Here is a 19,081-nt window from a genome sequence, read left to right on the forward strand (position 1 = left end):
GAGACCCCTGAGCCTGAGGCCCAGCCAGTGGGACCCCCCTCCCGGGTTGAGGGGGGCAGCGGCGGCTTCTCCTCTGCCTCTTCTTTCGACGAGTCTGAGGATGACGTGGTGGCCGGGGGCGGAGGTGCCAGCGATCCCGAGGACAGGTCTGGGGTGAGTGGGACCCATCCTGCCCTTGAGCCACATCACGCAAAACTCCTTATTCCTCCGCCTTTGCTTAGGAAGTTCTCTACCCATTTACTCTTAGTTGCCCACCAGCAATTTCATCTCCAGGAACCTCTTCCATCCACTGACCTCCTCCCTCTGACAGCCAGGTTACTAATTCACTCCAGGCACCCCTTCTTAATTCTCGCCTTTCCCCTTCCTGCACTGTCTCCACTCCTGGGGGTCTACAATGGAGGGCCACTGACCGACTTTATGGGGCCCAGGAACCCCTGAAATTGTAGGACTAAGGAGCCTGCCGTGCGTGTTCACATACATTGTTGCAGCGACGGTCTGACATCTGTCTAATCCTCTGGAATCTGAAGAACACTGGGATAGGGAGACAGGCAGGGTGCACTTTCTACCCCACATTTCTTAATCTGGGGCCTGTGGCTGTCTTAAAGGGTCACAAACCTTCACCACCCCTTAGCCTATTTGTATGTACATTTTTCTAGGGAGCAAAGCGATTCCCCCAGCTTGCATCAGATTCACAAAAGGGCTGTCTGACCCCAAACGCCAAAGGATCCTTGGCCTAGCCGGGAGCCCACCTGGTCTCCCCTGTGACCCCTACATCCCCAAGGAGCCCCCTGCACACTCTTGTTTACTTTGTCCACTGTCACCCCCAGCTTGGGTGTGGCTCTCCCCTGGTGAATCAGGAGGACTGGCCGGGCAGGTTCAGGGAGGGCGGGACAGAGCAGAGGCCGGTGTGAAACTGGAGAGCCTCACATGGGGCTGGGAGCCGAGTCCGGAGTCCGTCAGCTTGCCAGCTTGCCTGCTGAGGCCTCTCTTTGCTCTGGGGCCCCTGGCTGGAGTCTGCTCTGAGCCCTCCTTCACCCCACATGCCTTCCTTGGGGACGTGTTCACACATGTGGCCCTAGCTGTGAGAGACAGACCTGCCTTGACGTGCCTGTGCCTGTGTGCAGGGGCTGACCCTCCTGGGCCCCATTGCTTTTTTCTCTCTGCCTGCCCTCTCACTTCCTTGGCATCTCAGAACAGCTGAGCTGGAAGTGGGTGAATAATAATAATAATAATAATAATAATAATAACAACAACAACAATTAGCACTCACTCATGTTTAGCCCTGTGCTAAGTGCTGTGCTTTCATGAACTCACTCAGTCCTCGCAGCAACCCTAATGAGGTAGATACTTTTTTTTTTTTCTGAGACAGTCTCGCTCTGTTGCCCAGGCTGGAGTGTAGTGGTGCCATCTCGGCTCACTGCAGCCTTCACTTCCCGGGTTCAAGTGATTGTCCTGCCTCAGCCTCCTGAGTAGCTGAGACACCAGGTGCCGGCCACCACACCTGGCTCATTTCTGTATTTTGAGTAGAGACGGGGTTTCATCATGTTGGCCAGGCTGACCTCAAGACTCCTGACCTCAAGTGATCCACCCGCCTCAGCCTCCCGAAGTGCTGGAATTACCAGCATGAGCCACTGCACCCGGCTGAGGTAGATACTATTATTATCCCCTTTTACAGATGAGGAAACTGAGGCACAGAGAATTCAAGTCACTTGTCCAAGGATATACACCTTGCAAGATGCAGATCGAATAATTCTAATCCTTACTGCACACCAGACACTGTTTTAAGTTTTTTCTTCTTTTTTTTTTTTGGTCTTTTTTGTCAATTTTTTTTCTGTCATTTTTTATCTTAAAATAGCATCTATCTTAATTAAGGGCTTTGTATGTGTTAACTCTGAGTCCTTACGACAGCACTGAGATTGTCTCCATTCAACAGATGGGGGCCAGGCTCAGTGGCCCAAGCCTGTAATCCCAGCACTTTGGGAGGCCGAGGCAGGGGGATCACCTAAGGTCAGGAGTTCAAGACCAGCCTGGCCAACATGGTGAAACCCTGTCTCTACTAAAATACAAAAATTAGCCAGGCGTGTGATGGTGGGCACCTGTAATCCCAGCTACTTGGGAGGCTGAGGCAGGAGAATCGCTTGAATGTGGGAGGCGGAGGTTGCAGTGAGCCGAGATTGCACCACTGCACTCCAGCCTGGGTGACAGAGCAAGACTCGGTCTCAAAAAAAAAAAAAAAAAAAAAAAACAACAGATGGGGAAGCTGAGGCATAGAGAGGTGAGATTCTTTGCTTAGGGTTGGCCACGTCAAGTCAGAGCCAGGATTCTAACTCAGTTCTGGCTGAGTTTCAAACCCATCGTTTAAACCCTGCAGTGTGTAGATCTGTTCCTAACTTGTCTCCCTCCCAGGCCTCCCTATCTCCAGTTTTTTTCTCATCCTTCCAGCATCTGCCTCCATGGTCCAGCTGTGTCTGCTCAGGTGCCCTCTCTGAGAGCAGTCAGGGGCTCAGTGCTGCGTTTGGAGCCTCCGATCTCCAGGCGCCTTCCCAGAATCGACTTCCTTCCCTCCTCCTGACCCCCTCTGCTGTAACTAGGCCTGAGTACACACTGTTCCTTGAACACTCTTCTGTTGTCCTGCCTCCACGCATTGCTCAAGCCGTTCCCACTGCCCAGCATACCCTTGCTTCCTTCTCCCTTAATTTTGAAATCCTCTCTGACCGTAAAGGCTCAGCTTCCTTTCTCCCTTTCTTCCTTCCTTCCTTCTCACCATCCTGTCCTTCTTTTTTTAAAATTGTGTTCTCTTTCTTTTTCTTTTCTTGGTAGGGATGGGGTCTTGCTATCTTGCCTAGGCTGGTCTTGAACTCCTGGGCTCAAGTGATCCTCCTGCCTCAGCCTCCCAAAGTGCTGGGATTACAGGTGTGCTATCCTATTCTTCTAATGAGACAAAAATCACTCCCTAAGCCCCTACCATGTATTTGGTCCTATGTTAGCTTTGCTGGGGAAACAGCAGTGACCAAGACACTCATGGAGCTCCCAGGCCCATGAAAGAGACAACCAATCAGCCGACAGTCACAGTTCAGAGTGGTCAGGAGGATGTGTGAGCCCAGAAGGAGGTCACTGGCCAGACACAGGGTATCAGAGAGGGCTTCCTGGAGGAAGGGGCATATAAGCTGAGACCATTGTGAAAAAAATCCGAGAAAGCCCAGATAAACCATTGGATCTAACTTTTTTTTTTTATTTTGGAGGGGGCGCAGTGCGGAGTTTCACTCTGTTGCCTAGGCTGAAGTGCAGTGGTGAGATCTCAGCTCACTGCAACCTCAGCCTCCCAGGTTCAAGTGATTCTCCTGCCTCGGCCTCCCAAGTAGCTGGGACTACAAGCGCACGCCACCACGCCCGGCTAATGTTTTTTTTAGTAGAGAGTGGGTTTCACTGTGTTGGCCAGGCTGGTTCTGAGCTCCTGACCTCAGGTGATCCACCCACCTCAGCCTCCCAAAGTGCTGGGATTACAAGCATGAGCCACTGTGCCCGGCCCGGATCTAACATAGAACAAAGAGAGAAGATATTATGTTTATGATTAAGGGGCCAGGTGTGGTGGCTCATGCCTATAATCCCAGCACTTTGGGAGGCTGAGGTGGGAGGATTGCCTGAGCCCAGAAATTTGAGACCACCCTGGGCAACATAGTGAGACCTCATCTCTACTAAAAGGAAAAAAGAATTAGCTAGATGTGGTGGTATATGCCTGTTTTCCAGCTATTCGGGAGGCTAAAGCAGGAGGATTGCTTGAGCCTGGGAGGCAGAGGTTGCAGTGAGCCAAGATCACACCTCTGCACTCTAGCCTGGGCAACAGAGTGAGATCCTGTCTCAAAAAAAAAAAAAAAATTACTATTAAAAAAATCTCAACTAACATTCTTCAGTCCAAGCATCAAAGAATGTTTCTGGAGGATCTGTCGTGTGCCAGGCCATGTACTGGGGACATAATCATAACCATGACAACCCCAGTCTCTGCCATCATGAGCTTGTAGTCCAGCAAGTGTGTAGGGGATAAGCCCCAAGGCACTGGGATCCAACCAGAGCTAGAACCCCAGCGCTGTGTGGGGTGATGTTAGGTAAGTGGCTTCACCTCTCAGACCCTCTGTTTCCTCCTCTGTAACACCAAGACGATAATCTCCCTGGGGTTGTGTTTTTAGAAATTAAGTAGGTTGTGGCACACTGAGTCTTTGTCATTGTGCCTGGAATGTTCCAGGTACTTAGTAAACAGGAACCTTTATTAATCATCTCTTCCCCAGGGCCCGCAGCTGGACTGGGGAGGGACTAGCCCTTCCTGAACCGTGACTCCCTCTTAACCTTCCCACTGTCAAAGAGATGTCTGTGAGGTAGCTGGGCTCTGAGGGGGCGGGAGAGATGAACACGTCCCTGATCCTGGGGTAGGAGAGGGATGAGCCATACAGTTTCCTTCTTTGGAGGTGACCCACTCTTCCAGTACTTGCTAAGGGACTTGACATGCTTGTGGGGTGCAGAATGTATTCCTGTGTGTGTATGTGTTCATGAATCAGACACTAACCCTGTCTCAAAAAGCTCATAGTTTAGTCGGCATGATACAACGAAAACCCTGTTTTCTATTTGCTTCTCTGGTTTTCTTTCTTTCTTTCTTATTTTTTTGAGTCAGGGTCTCACTGGGTCACCCAGGCTGGAGTGCAGTGGCACAATCACTGCTCAGTGCAGCCTCACCCTCCAGGGCTCAAGTGATCCTCCCACCTCAGCCTCCTGAGTAGCTGGGACTACAGGTGCACGCCACCACGCCTAGCTGATTCTTAATTTTTTTTTTTTTTTTTTTTTTTTTTTGAGATGGAGTCTCGCTTTCTCGCCCAGGCTGGAGTGCAGTGGCACGATCTCGGCTCACTGCAACCTCTGCCTCTCAGGTTCACACCATTCTCCTGCCTCAGCCTCCCGAGTAGCTGGGACTGCAGGTGCCTGCCACCATGCCCAGCTAATTTTTTGTATTTTTAGTAGAGATGGGGTTTCACTGTGTTAGCCAGGATGGTCTCAATCTCCTGACATCATGATCCGCCTGCCTCAGCCTCCCAAAGTGCTGGGATTACAGGCATGAGCCACTGCGCCTGGCCTAATTTTTAAACATTTTGTAGAGATGGGGTCTTGCTATATTGCCCAGGCTGGCCTCAATCTCCTGGGCTCAGTGGTCCTCCCACCTTGGTTTCCCAGTGTTGAGATTACAGGCGTAAGCCATCGTACCCGCTGCTTTTATGGTTTCCTTTGTTCTCTCTCTCTTTCTCTACTTCTGTTCATCTTTTTCTTTTCATCATTACTTTGTATCTCTCTCTTTTAGTCTTCCTATATTTGTTTTGTTTTTGAGACAGTCTTGCTCTGTCGCCCAGGCTGGAGTGCAGTGGCGTGTTCTTGGCTCACCGCAACCTCTGCCTCTCGGGTTCAAACTACTCTCATGCCTCAGCCTCCTGAGTAGCTGGGACTACAGGTGTGTACCACCACGCCCGGCTAATTTTTGTATTTTTAGTAGAGGTGGGTTTTCACCATGTTGGCCAGGCTGGTCTCAAACTCCTGACCTCAGGTGATCTGCCCACCTCACCCTCCCGAAATGCTGGGATTACAGGTGAGAGCCACCACACCCGGCCTATTTCTTTATCTTTTAGCAATTCTATACCTGTCTCTGTATTAGTCAGGGTAGGTCAGGATTTTCTGCAGTAACAAAGAGCCCCCAAATCTTAGTGACTTAGAACAACAAAGGATTATTTTGCTTTATACTACACATTGGTCACAGGTCAGTAGTGGGTCAGGGGCTCTGCTTCATGCTGTCTTCACTCAGGGTCCCAGGCTGAGGGAGCTTCCATTTCTTTTCTTACTCCCTCACCCACAGGGGAACAAATGTGGTGAGTCATAAACTGGCTCTTAAGGCTCCTACCCGAAAGTGACACTTCTGCTCCCAGTTAATTGGCCAAAGCAAGGCCAGGTGTGGTGGCTCACACCTATAATCCCAGCACTTTGGAGACCAAGATGGGAGGATTGCATGAGGCCAGGAGTTCAAGACCAGCCTGGGCAACATAGCAAGATGCCATAAAATAGCTGGGCATGGTGGCACACGCCTGTAGTCCTGACTACTCAGGAGGCTGGGATGGGAGGATTGCTTGAGTCCAGGAGTTGGAGGTTGCAGTGAGCTATGATGGTCCCATTGTACTGCAGTCTGGCTGATGGAGTGAGACCCGGTCTCTAAAACAAAACAAAACAAACAAAAAACAACAATCCCCAGTTCAGGAGGGCAGGGACGTCCCTGAACTAATAGCTGGAGCTATGTGGTGAACAGCTGTCATGACTGCCACGGTCTCTGTCGCTGTCTCTGTCTCTCTGTCATTACTATGTTATCTGTCTCTCTGTTTCTGTCTCTCTCTGTGGTCCATCTCCATCCATCAACTCCTGCCTCTATAATTTTCCCCAAAAGGTCTGACCTGGTTTAGGGACAGAGATGGGGCTTCCAAGATTTGACACTGGTCCCTACATAATGGCTTATGCCTGAAACCCCAACACTTTGGGAGACTGAGGCAGGTGGACTGCTTGAGGTCAGGAGTTCAAGACCAGCTTGGGCAACATGGTGAAACCCCGTCTCTACTAAAAATACAAAAATTAGCCAGACATGGTGGCATGCAGCTGTAGTCCCATCTACTCGGAGGGTGAGGCAGGAGGATCACTTGAACCTCGGAGGCAGAGGTTGCAGTGAGCCAAGATCATACCAATGCACTCTGGACTAAGTGACAGAGACCCTGTCTCAATTAAAAAAAAAAAAAAAAAGATTTGGAACTGTGTATGTGCAGTGGAAGATGTAAGGGTTGTTTGTTAAACCACAACAAAACCTAGCCTGTCCTTACTCATAAGAGAAGGACAGAGAGACATAGATACAAAGAAAGTGATGACAGAGGGGAGAAATGGACAAAGAATTTCCCCTATCTTGCTGAGGCCTTTGGGCGATCATGTGATTGCTGAACTAAGTGGGGCTCACTCACCCCAACAAGCCTGGGAACAGTGATCCCAGGAAGCCCCAGCCCTGGAAAGACTGCAGGTCCCCTTTCATTCCCTCTCATGGCAGCACCTCTAGTCCCTGCCTTCCCTGGCCTTGGCCCTGACCCCACCCTGCTCTGCTCCCTACAGAGCAAACCCTGGAAGACGCTGAAGACAGTTCTGAAGTATTCACCCTTTGTGGTCTCCTTCCGAAAACACTACCCTTGGGTCCAGCTTTCTGGACATGCTGGTAAGTGGGGTGGTGGTGGACAGAGCTGGGCAGAGTCTCCTGGGCCAGGGAAAGGGATGTTCTGTGTAGTTTAGTTCCCCTACCTAGTGATGGGCTTGGTGACAGTCCCCACCTTATGGGACTGTTATGGGCAGTGCTTAGGCCTGGGCCTGGCCCTTCGTATGTCAGGGCAGAGGGCTATTCCTTGTTATTCTGGTGGAGAGAGGGAGCTGAGCTCAAACCCTAGTTCTGCTCTGTATTCATGGGTGACCTTGGGCAAGTTACTTTCCTTTACTGGGCCTCAGCTGCCCCATCTGTTAATGTGGAGATAAGCTTACCTCCCTTGCAGGATTAACCGAAGAGTTAAAATCAAAATGTATATAAAGATTGAGGCCAGGCACGGTGGCTTACATCTGTAATCCTAGCACTTTGGCAGGCCAAAACAGGAGGATTGCTTGAGCCCAGGAGTTTAAGACCAACCTAGGCAATATAGTGAGACCCCGTTTCAATTAAAAAAAAAAAAAGATTGGCTGGGCACAGTGGCTCATGCCTGTAATCCCAGGCCTTTGGGAGGCTGAGGTGGGTGGATCACCTGAGGTCAGGAGTTTAAGACCAGCCTGGCCAATGTGGTGAAATCCCTTCTCTACTAAAAATAAAAAAATTAGCCAGGCATGGTGGCGGGTGCCTGTAATCCCAGCTACTCAGGAGGCTGAGGCAGGAGAATCACTTGAACCCGGGATGTGAAGGTTGCAGTGAGCCAAGATCGCAGCATTGCACTGCAGCCTGAGTGACAAGAGCGAAACTTCGTCTCAAAAAAAAAAAAAAAAAAAGATTGAGGCACAGGACTCTTATGAATGGAAATGATCACTCCTTGCCTTCTCCGCGTGTTCAGAGCATAGTAGGCCTTCAGTAAGTAGCAGCTGTAACATTTTGCCCCCCCAGGACCTTGCAAATGCCTGCAGCACAGAGTAGCATAATGGTGGCATATAGTGCTCTTTTGAAAGGCTAGGCCATAAATATCTTAGGTTTTGTGGGCCTTATGGTCTCTGTTGCAGCTACTCAGCTCTGCTGTTACAGCAGGAAAGCTGCCATAGACACTATGTAAACATAAGTGTGTCTGTGTTCCAATAAAACTTTATTTGCAAAAACCAGCAGCAGGCTGGACTAGAAAAGTGTGCCCATTGGCAAACGGAGACAGTAAGAGAATTTGTCTGCCTTGTTTGTCTTTAGATCTGACCTGGAAATAAGGCAAGGCCCCCTAAAACTGTGTCAACACAAGTTTGCCATCTATATGTGTTCTGGTTACTATTGCTGAGTTTATTAAAAAAACAAAAAACTCAGCAGAGCACAGCGGCTCATGGCTGTAGTTCTAGCACTTTGGGAGGCTGAGGTGGGAGGATCACTTGAGCCCAGGAGTTTGAGACCAGCCTGGGTGACATAGTGAGACCTTGTCTCTACAAAAAATAAAGAAATTAACTGAGCATGGTGGCATGCACCTGTGGTCCCAGGTACTTGGGAGCTGAGGGTGGGAAGATCACTTGAGTCCAGGAGGTCTGGGATGCAGTGAGCCTTGATCGCACCACAGTACTCTAGCCTAGATGACCGAGTGAGACCCTGTCTCAAAAATAAATACGCCGGGGGCGGTGGCTCACGCCTGTAATCCCAGCACTTTGGGAGGCCAAGGCAGGCGGATCACGAGGTCAGGAGATCGAGACCATCCTGGCTAACAAAGTGAAACCCCGTCTCTACTAAAAATACAAAAAATTAGCTGGGCATGGTGGCGGGCGCCTGTAATCCCAGCTACTCGGGAGGCTGAGGCAGGAGAATGGCGTGAACCCGGGAGGCGGAGGTTGCAGTGAGCCGAGATAGCACCACTGCACACCAGCCTGGGTGACAGAGCGAGACTGTGTCTCAAAAATAAATAAATAAATAAAATAAAATAAAATAAAATAAAATAAATACAAAACAAAACCCAAAAACCCCAAGACTTAGTGATGGTTAAAAAAAAAAACTTAGTAGAATAAAACAGTCATTTTATTGACCTCAGAAGTTTTGGGTCAGCAATTCAGACAGGATGGCAGGGATGGCTTTTCACTGCTCCACAATATCTGGGAACTCAGCTAGGGACACCTGGAGGCTACAAGCTGAAAACTTTTGGAGGTTCATTCACTTGCATGCCTGGTGATTGATGCTGGCTATTGGCTGGGGTCTCAGATGGGGCTGCCACGTGGCTTTGCCATGTAGCTCCTTGAGCTTCCTCACAGTATGGTGGCCTCAGAGTACTCAGATTTCTAACAAGACAGCTCAGGACTTCCTTGAAGGTAAGTGTCTCTGCCAACAGAAGTCATGCAGTAGCACTTCTGCCATAAACCCTCCCATATTTAATGGGAGAGCAATCTATTTTTTATTTATTCATTTAATTTTGAGATAGGATCTCACTGTTGCCCAGGCTGGAGTGCAGTGGTGCAATCATAGCTCATTGCAGCCTTGAACTCCTGGCCTTAAAGGATCCTCCTGCCTCAACCTCCCAGAGTGTTGGGATTATAGGCATGAGCCACTGCACCCAGCTTGGGAGAGCAATTAAGAGTATACTCCTTGATGGGAAAATTCTATAAGAGCAGGATCAGGAATGGGTCTGAGACCCACTGTGATCAGGAGATACTGTTGTAGCCAACTTTGGAAAATGTAATCCAGGCTGGACATAATCACAGCACTTTGGGAGGCTGAGATGGGAGGATCATTTGAGGCCAGGAGTTCGAGACCAGCCTGGGCATCATAGCAACACTACCCCAACCCGACATTACACTTTTTTTTTTTTTTTAGATTAGCTGGGAGTGGTGGGGGTGCACACCTGTAGTCCTAGCTACTCTGGTGGTTGAGGTGGGAGGATCACCTGAATCTAGGAGCTTGAGGCTGCAGTGAGCTATGATTGCGCCACTGCGTTTCAGCCTGGGTGACAGAGTGAGATCCTCTCAAATAAAAAAAGAAAAAGAAAATATAAACTGAAAATACAGCTGGCCACAAGAAGAAATTAGAATTATTATAATCTATACACTCTGCATGGTCCAGGAAATGCTTGATCTATAAATTAACTTAAATAGGCCCTGGTTGTTAGCACCTTGGGATTCCAGGCAGCAGCAAAAGCAAATCCACTCTGGAGAGTGACGCTCTGGACTTAGATCTCACAGAATTCCCACAGATGATCACATGTGTACAATCAAAAATTACAAAACAAATGAGGATATCCTGTGCTGGGAACAGGACTTGGTTTAAGCAACAGAGAACAGAAATTCGCCCTTTCCTTACCAACCCCTGGGCAAGACTTTTAAGAGTTGCAGGCTGGGCACAGTGGCTCACGCTTGTAATCCCAGCACTTTGGGAGGCCAAGGCGGGTGGGTCATCGGAGGTCAGGAGTTCGAGACCAGCCTGACCAACAAGGTGAAACCCTGTCTCTACTAAAAATACAAAAATTAGCTGGGCTTGGTGGTGTGCACCTGTAATCCCAGCTACTTGGGAGGCTGAAGCAGGAGAATTGCTTGAACCCGGGAGGCGGAGGTTGCAGTGAGCCGAGATCGCACCATTGCACTCCAGCCTGGGCAACAGAGTGGGACTCCATCTCAAAAAAATAAAATAAAATCTTAAAATCATTAAAAAAAAAAGTTGCAGGGAGAGAAAGCATTGCAGGAGGGTCGGGCAAGATAATGGTGGCCAGGATCTGATGCAAACAGGCAGCTGGGGGGAGGTTCTCTTTCTGATCCAGTTCCTGATCCTCTCATTTATTCTACCACCTTTAGGGAACTTCCAGGCAGGAGAGGATGGTCGGATTCTGAAACGTTTCTGTCAGTGTGAGCAGCGCAGCCTGGAGCAGCTGATGAAAGACCCGCTGCGACCTTTCGTGCCTGCCTACTATGGCATGGTGCTGCAGGATGGCCAGACCTTCAACCAGATGGAAGACCTCCTGGCTGACTTTGAGGGCCCCTCCATTATGGACTGCAAGATGGGCAGCAGGTGGGGCTGGGGCAGCCCTGGGGCAGGGATGGAGGGCAGGGGGTGGGCATTATTGAAAATATTGGCCTGGCCGGGCGCGGTGGCTCACGCCTGTAATCCCAGCACTTTGGGAGGCCGAGGCTGGTGGATCACCTGAGGTTGGGAGTTCCAAACCAGCCTGGCCAACGTGGTGAAGCCCTGTCTCTACTAAAAATACAAAAAATTAGCCAGGCGTGGTGGCGCATGCCTGTAATCCCAGCTACTCAGGAGGCTGAGGCAGGAGAATTGCCTGAACCTGGGAGGTGGAGGTTGCGGTGAGCTGAGATTGAGCCATTGCACTCCAGCCTGGGCAACAAGAGTGAAACCCTGTCTCAAAAAAAAAGAAAAGAAAAGAAAAGAAAAGAAAAGAAAATAGCGCCAAGTCCATTTTCAAAGTGGTTGTACCAGTGTACCTTCCCACCACCATGTATGAGTGTTACAGTCATCCCAGATTCTCACCGGTGCTTGGTACTGTCTGTTTTATTAACTTAAACCATTCTGATGGGTTTGGAATAGGATCTCTTTTTTTCCTCTTTGAGACAGAGTCTTACTCTATCGCCCAGGCTGGAGTGCAGTGGCATGATCTCGGCTCACTGCAATCTCCACCTCCTGGGTTTAAGTGATTCTCCTGTGTAAACCAAGTAGCTAGGATTACAAGCGCCCGCCACCACACCTGGCTAATTTTTGTATTATTAGTTGAGATGGGGGTTTCACCATGTTGGCCAGGCTGGTCTGGAACTCCTGACCTCAGATGATCCACCCACCACGGCCTCCCAGAATGCTGGGATTACAGGCGTGAGCCACCACGCGCAGTCTGAAGAAGTGAACTCTAATTGCTTTCTCCAGCTGGGCTCAGTGGCTCTCACCTATAATCCCAACGCTCTGGGAGGCTGTATATACACACACACACACAGACACACACACACAGACACACACATAGTCTTCAACTCTCCCATTTCATTCTTTTAGTAGTCTTTTGATAAACATATTTTTATAAACAAAATAGTATTTGTATTATTACTCTTTTTTGAGACAGAATCTCATTCTGTTGCCCCAGCTGAAGTGAAGGAGCATGATTATAGCTCACAGTAGCCTTGAACTCCTGGGCTCAGGCGGTCCTTTCACTTTAGCCTCCAGAGTAGCTGGGACTATAGGTATGTCCCACCAGGCTTGGCTATATTTTATTTTTTATAGAGACATGGTCTCCCTGTACTGCCCAGGCTAGTCTTGAACCCCTGAGCTCAAGTGATCCTCCTTCTTCTGCCCCCTGAGTAGCTGGGACTGTAGGTGCATACTATCACACCTAGCTAATTTTCAATTTTTTGTAGAGACAGGCTATTTAGGAAAAGCTCTGAATCCATGCTTTTCCGTTCTCACACCACTGCCACAACAATGACAGCACAGAAGACTTCTGTGACCAAATGTTTAGGTTTTTTAACCCCACACACCAAGCAATGGACACCAGCTGGATGTCCTCCAATTCAGTTCTAAAACCATCTACCTGGAAATAGTGTCAGATCCCACAGGTTGGGGACTCAGTCCCCAAGACTGCCCCCCAGTTACAGACACCAGTCATAAGTTCAGGCCTTCGAAACTTCTGACTGATTGGCTCCAAGTTGGAGTTCCCATGTCCTCCTCTTTGGGTTCAAATAATTTGCTGGAGTGGTTCAAATAACTCAGGTGGACACTTACTTACCTTTACTGGTTTGATATAAAGCAGGGGTCCCCAACCCCTGGGCCGCAGACCAGTACCGGTCCATGGCCTCTTAGGAACGGGGCCCCACCATAGGAGGCCAGCAAGCATTACCGCTTGAACTCCACCTCCTGTCAGACTAGCGGGCAGGAGATTCTCTGGAGGGCGAACCCTATTGTGAACTGTGCCTGCAAGGGATCTAGATTGTATGCGCCTATGAGAATCTAATTGATACTTGATGACCTGAGGTAGAAGAGTTTCATCCAGAAACCATCCCCCTCACAGTCTGTGGGAAAAATTGTCTTCTACAAAACCAGTCCCTGGTTGGGTGCTGCTACAAAGGATACTGCAAAAGATGAAGAGAAGTGTAGGGCAAGGTAGTGTGTAGGGCAAGGTATGGGGGAAGGGGTACAGAGCTTCCATGCCCTCCCTGGGCACACCACGCTCCAGGAACCTCCACAGGGTCAGCTATCTGGAAGCTCCTCAGCCCAATCCTTGGGTTTTTTATTTTTTATTTTTTTGAGAGGGAGTCTCGCTCTGTGTCCCAGGTTGGAATGCAGTGGCCTGATCCGCCCTCCTTGGCCTCCCAAAGTGCTGGGATTACAGGTGTGAGCCACCATGCCCAGCCTAATCCTTGGGTTTTTATGGAGGCTTTAAGACACCAGCATTCCTTCCCCCAGGGTATAGGGTGGGATCCTCTCTGGGGAGGGTCCTAAGACCCACAGTCAGGAAGGTGGGGAAAGATTAGAGTCCTGCCTTGGGGCAGGTGAAAGGAGGTTCAGGAGGAGGTCAGAGATTCTGGTTTCTTGAGCCAGCTTCTGAGATCTAACACACCCAAAATTATAACAAAAGATTGTGGCCGGGCGCAGTGGCTCATGCCTGTAATCCCAGCACTTTGGGAGGCCAAGGCAGGCAGATCACTTGAGGCCAGGAGTTCAAGACAAGCCTGGGCAACATGGTGAAACTCTGACTCTACTAAAAAAATACAAAAATGTGCCAGGTGTGGTGGTATACTCTTGTAATTCCAGCTACTCAGGAGGCTGAGGTGGGAGGATCACTTGAACCCGGGAGGTTCTAGAAGTTGCAGTGAGCCAAGATCACGCCACTGTACTCCAGCCTTGGTGACAGAGCAAGACTCCATCTCAAAAAAAAAAAAAAAAAAAAGGCTGGGCATAGTGGCTCACACTTGTAAATGGGAGGCAGAGGCAGGCCGATCACGAGGTCAGGAGTTCGAGACCAGCCTGGCCAACATCGTGAAACCCCATCTCTACTAAAAATACAAAAAATTATCCGGGTGTGGTGGCGGGCACCTGTAATCCCAGCTACTCAGGAGGCTGAGGCAGGAGAATCGCTTGAATCCAGGAGGCAGAGGTTGCAGTGAGCCGAGATCACCACCATTCCATTGCACTCTAGCTCGGGTGGGCGTCAAAAAAAAAAAAAAAAAAAAAAAAAAGATTGTAACAAGGGCTATGAGAGTTACCAGCCAGGAACCATAGAGGGAAACCAATATACATTGTAACTAACACCGGGTCTCGCTATGTTGCCGAGGCTGATCTTGACTTTCTGGGCTCAAGTGAACCTCCTGCCTTGGCCTCCCAAAGTGTTGGGATTACAGACATGAACACTGCACCTGGCCCTATCTTTAATTTAGTCCAGTTTGTCAGTTTTTTTCATTGTGTTTAAGAAATCTTTTCCTACTCCAAGATCATGCAAATATTATGTTTTCTTCTACAAGCTTTATTGTTTTAGCTTTCACATTTAGACCTACATTCCAGATAGAATTAATGTTTCTGTGTGTGGGAGGTAGGGATCAGGTTCATTTTTTTCCATATGGATATTCTGTTGACCCAGCACTGTTTATTGAAAAGACTTCCCTTTCCCCACTGAATTGCAGTGCCTTGTCATAACTGCACAACTCTACGTGTGTGTCTTTGTGGACTCTGTTGTATTCTGTGCGTTGATTTGCCCATTCTTGTGCCACACTGTGGCTTTATGTCTTAATATCAGGAAGGGTAAGCCCTCCAGTCTGTTCTACATAATTTCCTTTGTCACATCCTCTGTGTGCTCAGGACCTATCTGGAAGAGGAGCTAGTGAAGGCACGGGAACGTCCCCGTCCCCGGAAGGACATGTATGAGAAGATGGTGGCTGTGGACCCTGGGGCCCCTACCCCTGAGGAGCATGCCCAGGGTGCGGTCACCAAGCCCCGCTACATGCAGTGGAGGGAAACCATGAGCTCCACCTCTACCCTGGGCTTCCGGATCGAGGGCATCAAGGTGAGGACCAGGAACCGCCTGGCCTGTCCCGGGAAGGCCTATAGCCAGATCCCAGGCAGGGCTTCTTGGGGAAAGCCACGAGAGAGTGCAGGAGACGGCGTGGGATGAAAGGCTGGGGCTGGGGAAGCCCAGCCTCTTTCTTACCTCCATACCCATCAGAGCCCAGGTTCTGTTTATCCGTCTGCCTGAGCATCTCCTGAGTCCATCTTTTCCTCCTCTCCTTCTCCATGGTCATGTCCTAGTCCAGCCCCATCTTCTCCTGCCTCTGTCTCCCTGGGCATCCTGGCCCTGGTCTCCCTGCAGCACAAGAGCTGGAGGGATCCCTTTCCCCCAGCTATGGAGAAGGTTTCTCTTTTTCTTTCTTGCATTCCTTTTTCTTTGTCAAATTAAATATAATTATATGAATAGGCCAGGCATGGTGGCTCATGCCTGTAATCCCAGCACTTTGGGAGGCCAAGGCAGGAGGATTGCTTGAGGCCAGGAGTAGTTCAGGACTAAGCTGGCCAACATAGGGAGCTTCTGTTTCTAGAAGAAAAAAAAGTTGTTTGAATAGCTAGTCACACAGTTCAAAAGTCAAAATAATATTATAAAAGGGTAAATGTGGAGAAATTTCTCTCCCAACTCTGCTGCTGTCCTTCCCATTCTGTCCCTCTATCCCTCTACCTGCTCATGGGGAACCACTTTGTCAGTTTCTTGTATTTCTTCCTGTTAGTGCCAGTAAATGGAGTTGTAGATCCGAAATGTTCCTCAGTACGCATACTGATTGGTACTTTGCTATTTTCACTTAATAGTAACACCCTGGAGAGTTTTCCACATTATTCCATAGAAAGCTTCCTCTTTCTGTTTTTTCCCCCCCACAGCTATGTACCACTGTTTTTGTGACTGTGCCTGGTCCCCTATAGACAGACACCTGGGTTGTTTCCATTTTTTGCCATTAGCAGGCCTCAAAGAATCACTTTGTATATAAGACATTTTGTAAGTATGCAGATTGAGCTGTAGATTTCCAGAAGCAGGACTCCTGGGTCAAAGCTTAAAGGCATGGGAGATTTGCGAGAGATGACCAAACTTCCGCTCTTGGTGTTATGCCACTGCACATCCCATCAGCAATATATGAGAATGCCTGTTGCAGATCTGACCATGCCATTCTCCTGTTCGAAACCCTTCTGTGGCTCCCTAGTACCTTGAAGCGAAGTTCCATAGCCTGTAGGGCCCTCTAGGATCTAGCCTCATCTCTCTCATTCTTCTCTTTTCTTTTTTTTGAGAAAGAGTCTCGCTCTGTCACCCAGGCTAGAGTGCCATGGCACAGTCTCAACTGACTGCAACCTCCACCTCTTGGGTTCAAGCGATTCTCCCACCTCAGCTTCCTGACTTGACGTGATTACTGGCATGCACTACCATGCCTGGCTAATTGTTGGTTTTTTTTTTTTTTTGAGACAGAGTCTTGCTCTGTTGCCCAGGCTAGAGTGCAGTAGTACAGCCTTAGCTCACTGCAAACCTCTGCCTCCCGGGTTCAAGCGATTCTTCTGCCTCAGCCTCCCAAGTAGCTGGGATTACAGGTGTGCGCCACCGCTCCTGGCTAATTTTTGTATTTTTAGTAGAGACAGGGTTTCCCCATATTGACCAGGCTGGTCCTGAACTCCTGACCTTGTGATCCGCCCACCTCGGCCTCACAAAGTGCTGGGATGATTACAGGCATGAGCCACTGTGCCCGGCCTAATGTTTGTATTTTTAAGAGAGGCGGGGTTTCACTATGTTGACCAGGCTGATCTTGAACTCCTGGCCTCAAGTGATCTGCCTGCCTTAGCCTCCCAAAGTGCAGGGATTATAGGCGTGAGCCACCACGCCCAACCTCTCATTCCTCTCATTCTTTTTGTGTACCTTCAGGCACAGTGAAGCACTTGCATTTACTTGAAATAGGCTTGCTTTTTCCTGCCACAAGGCCTCTGCACCCCTCTGCCAGGAATGCTCTTCTATTTTTTTTTTTTTTTTTTTGAGACAGGGTCTCACTCTGTCGTCCCCCAGGCTGGAGTACAGTGGCGCGATCACAGCTCACTGCAGCCTCAATCTCCTAAACTCAAGTGATCCCCCCACCTCAGTCTTCTGAGTAGCTGGGACACAGGTGCGTGCCACCACACCTTGGTCTCTTCCGTCTGTGCCCCCTGGTCTGGTTGATTCTCAGTCATTTTTCTGTCTCCTTTCAAATTTTGCTTCCTCAGGGAAGCCCTCCCTGATTTCTGTTCTACTGATCAGGGTCCCCTCTTCACCTCCTCATAGCTCCTTATACTCTTTCATTATTCTTATCTTCCTTTCTGATCATCTTGATCAGTGTCTGCCCCCTCATCTGACTGTGTCTGTCGTGTTACTCCCTATTGCCAAGTGCCCACATAGCACCTGGCACAGTGTGGCAGATGACTTAGGTGGGTTCTCTGAGCCCTACTGAAACATAACAGATAACATTAGTCTCATTAGTCTCAAATAACTATATGCCAGGCACTGTGCTGTGCATCCTACACACCTGGTTTCCTCTAATCCTTACACCAGCCTTAGCAAGTAGACACCAACACAATTCCCGTTTTCCAGATGAGGAAACTGAGGCTGAGGCAGCTGAAATGACTTAAGACCGCCCAGCTAGAAAAGAGCAGAGTCACGGCCAGGTGCAGTGGCTCACGCCTGTAATCCCAGCACTTTGGGAGGCCGAGGCGGGCGGATCATGAGGTCAGTAGATCAAGACCATCCTGGCTAACATGGTGAAACCCCGTTGCTACTAAAAATACAAAAAATTAGCCAGGCATGGTGGCGGGAGCCTGTAGTCCCAGCTATCAGGAGGCTGAGGCAGGAGAATGGCATGAACCCGGGGGGCGGAGCTTGCAGTGAGCCCAGATTGCACCACTGCACTCCAGCCTGGGTGACAGAGTGAGACTCTGTCAAAAAAAAAAAGAAAAGAGCAGAGTCACGATTCACAGCCAGCTCCACCCTGCTCCAAAGCCCACTTTCCTAGATGGGTTCAACCAGGAGGTTCAAGGTTGGAAGGGTGTGGAAGGACTGGGGCTCAGGCATGTGACCTGGGGCTGGGTTGAGCTGGGCTGGGCAGGTAAGCTGGCTTCCTCCTCTGGCAGCAAGTGTGCAGGCAGGTGGGTGGCCCTGGGAAGTTGTTTTTTTTGAGACAGAGTCTTGTTCTGTCACCCAGGCTCAAATGTGGTGGTGCAATCAATGCTCACTGCAACCTCTGCCTCCCGGGTTTAAGCGATTTTCCTGCCTCAGCCTCCCGAGTAGCTGGGATTACAGGCGCCCGCCACCACACTTGGATAATTTTTTGTATTTTCAGTAGAGACAGGGTTTCACCATGTTGGCCAGGCTGGTTGTGAACTCCTGACCTCAAGTGATCCTCCCGCTTCGGCCTCCCAAAGCACTGGGATTACAGGCATGATCCCACACCTGGGACCACAGGTGCATACTACCACATCAGAATTTTTTTTTTTTTTAAATAGAGATGGGGTCTTGCTGTGTTGCCCAGGCTGGTCTTGGCCACTGCGCCCGGCCTCCTGGGAGGTATTTGAGGTTGCTGGGTATTGGGCGCGGGAAGGAAAAGGCCATGACCCTGCCCCTCCACACTCTGCCCTATAGAAGGCAGATGGGACCTGTAACACCAACTTCAAGAAGACGCAGGCACTGGAGCAGGTGACAAAAGTGCTGGAGGACTTCGTGGATGGAGACCACGTCATCCTGGTGAGTGGGACACCCATGTCCCAGAATGTAGCAGCTTAAGACAGCCACCATTTATTCTTGCTCCAGAGTCAGTGGTCTTCTGCTTTGGGTGGGGCTGGACTGATACTGGCTGG

The 19,081-nt window shown here is 49.6% G+C and overlaps 1 protein-coding gene across 1 annotated transcript in view; it reads left to right on the forward strand.

Annotated features, from left to right (window-relative positions):
• The first annotated feature begins 19 nt into the window (after positions 1–19).
• Positions 20–19,081, forward strand: part of LOC129528533 (inositol-trisphosphate 3-kinase C) — a 22,764-nt gene continuing 3,702 nt past the window's right edge. Inside the window, exons 1-4 of the mRNA XM_063701357.1 lie at positions 20–153; positions 11,044–11,257; positions 15,038–15,242; positions 18,867–18,968. Coding sequence (XP_063557427.1) covers positions 11,121–11,257; positions 15,038–15,242; positions 18,867–18,968 — 444 coding nt within the window. The 5' untranslated portion in view covers positions 20–153; positions 11,044–11,120. The remainder of the gene's footprint in view (positions 154–11,043; positions 11,258–15,037; positions 15,243–18,866; positions 18,969–19,081) is intronic.

Source organism: Gorilla gorilla, chromosome 20, assembly GCF_029281585.2.
Source record: "Gorilla gorilla gorilla isolate KB3781 chromosome 20, NHGRI_mGorGor1-v2.1_pri, whole genome shotgun sequence".
Lineage (NCBI taxonomy): Eukaryota > Metazoa > Chordata > Mammalia > Primates > Hominidae > Gorilla > Gorilla gorilla.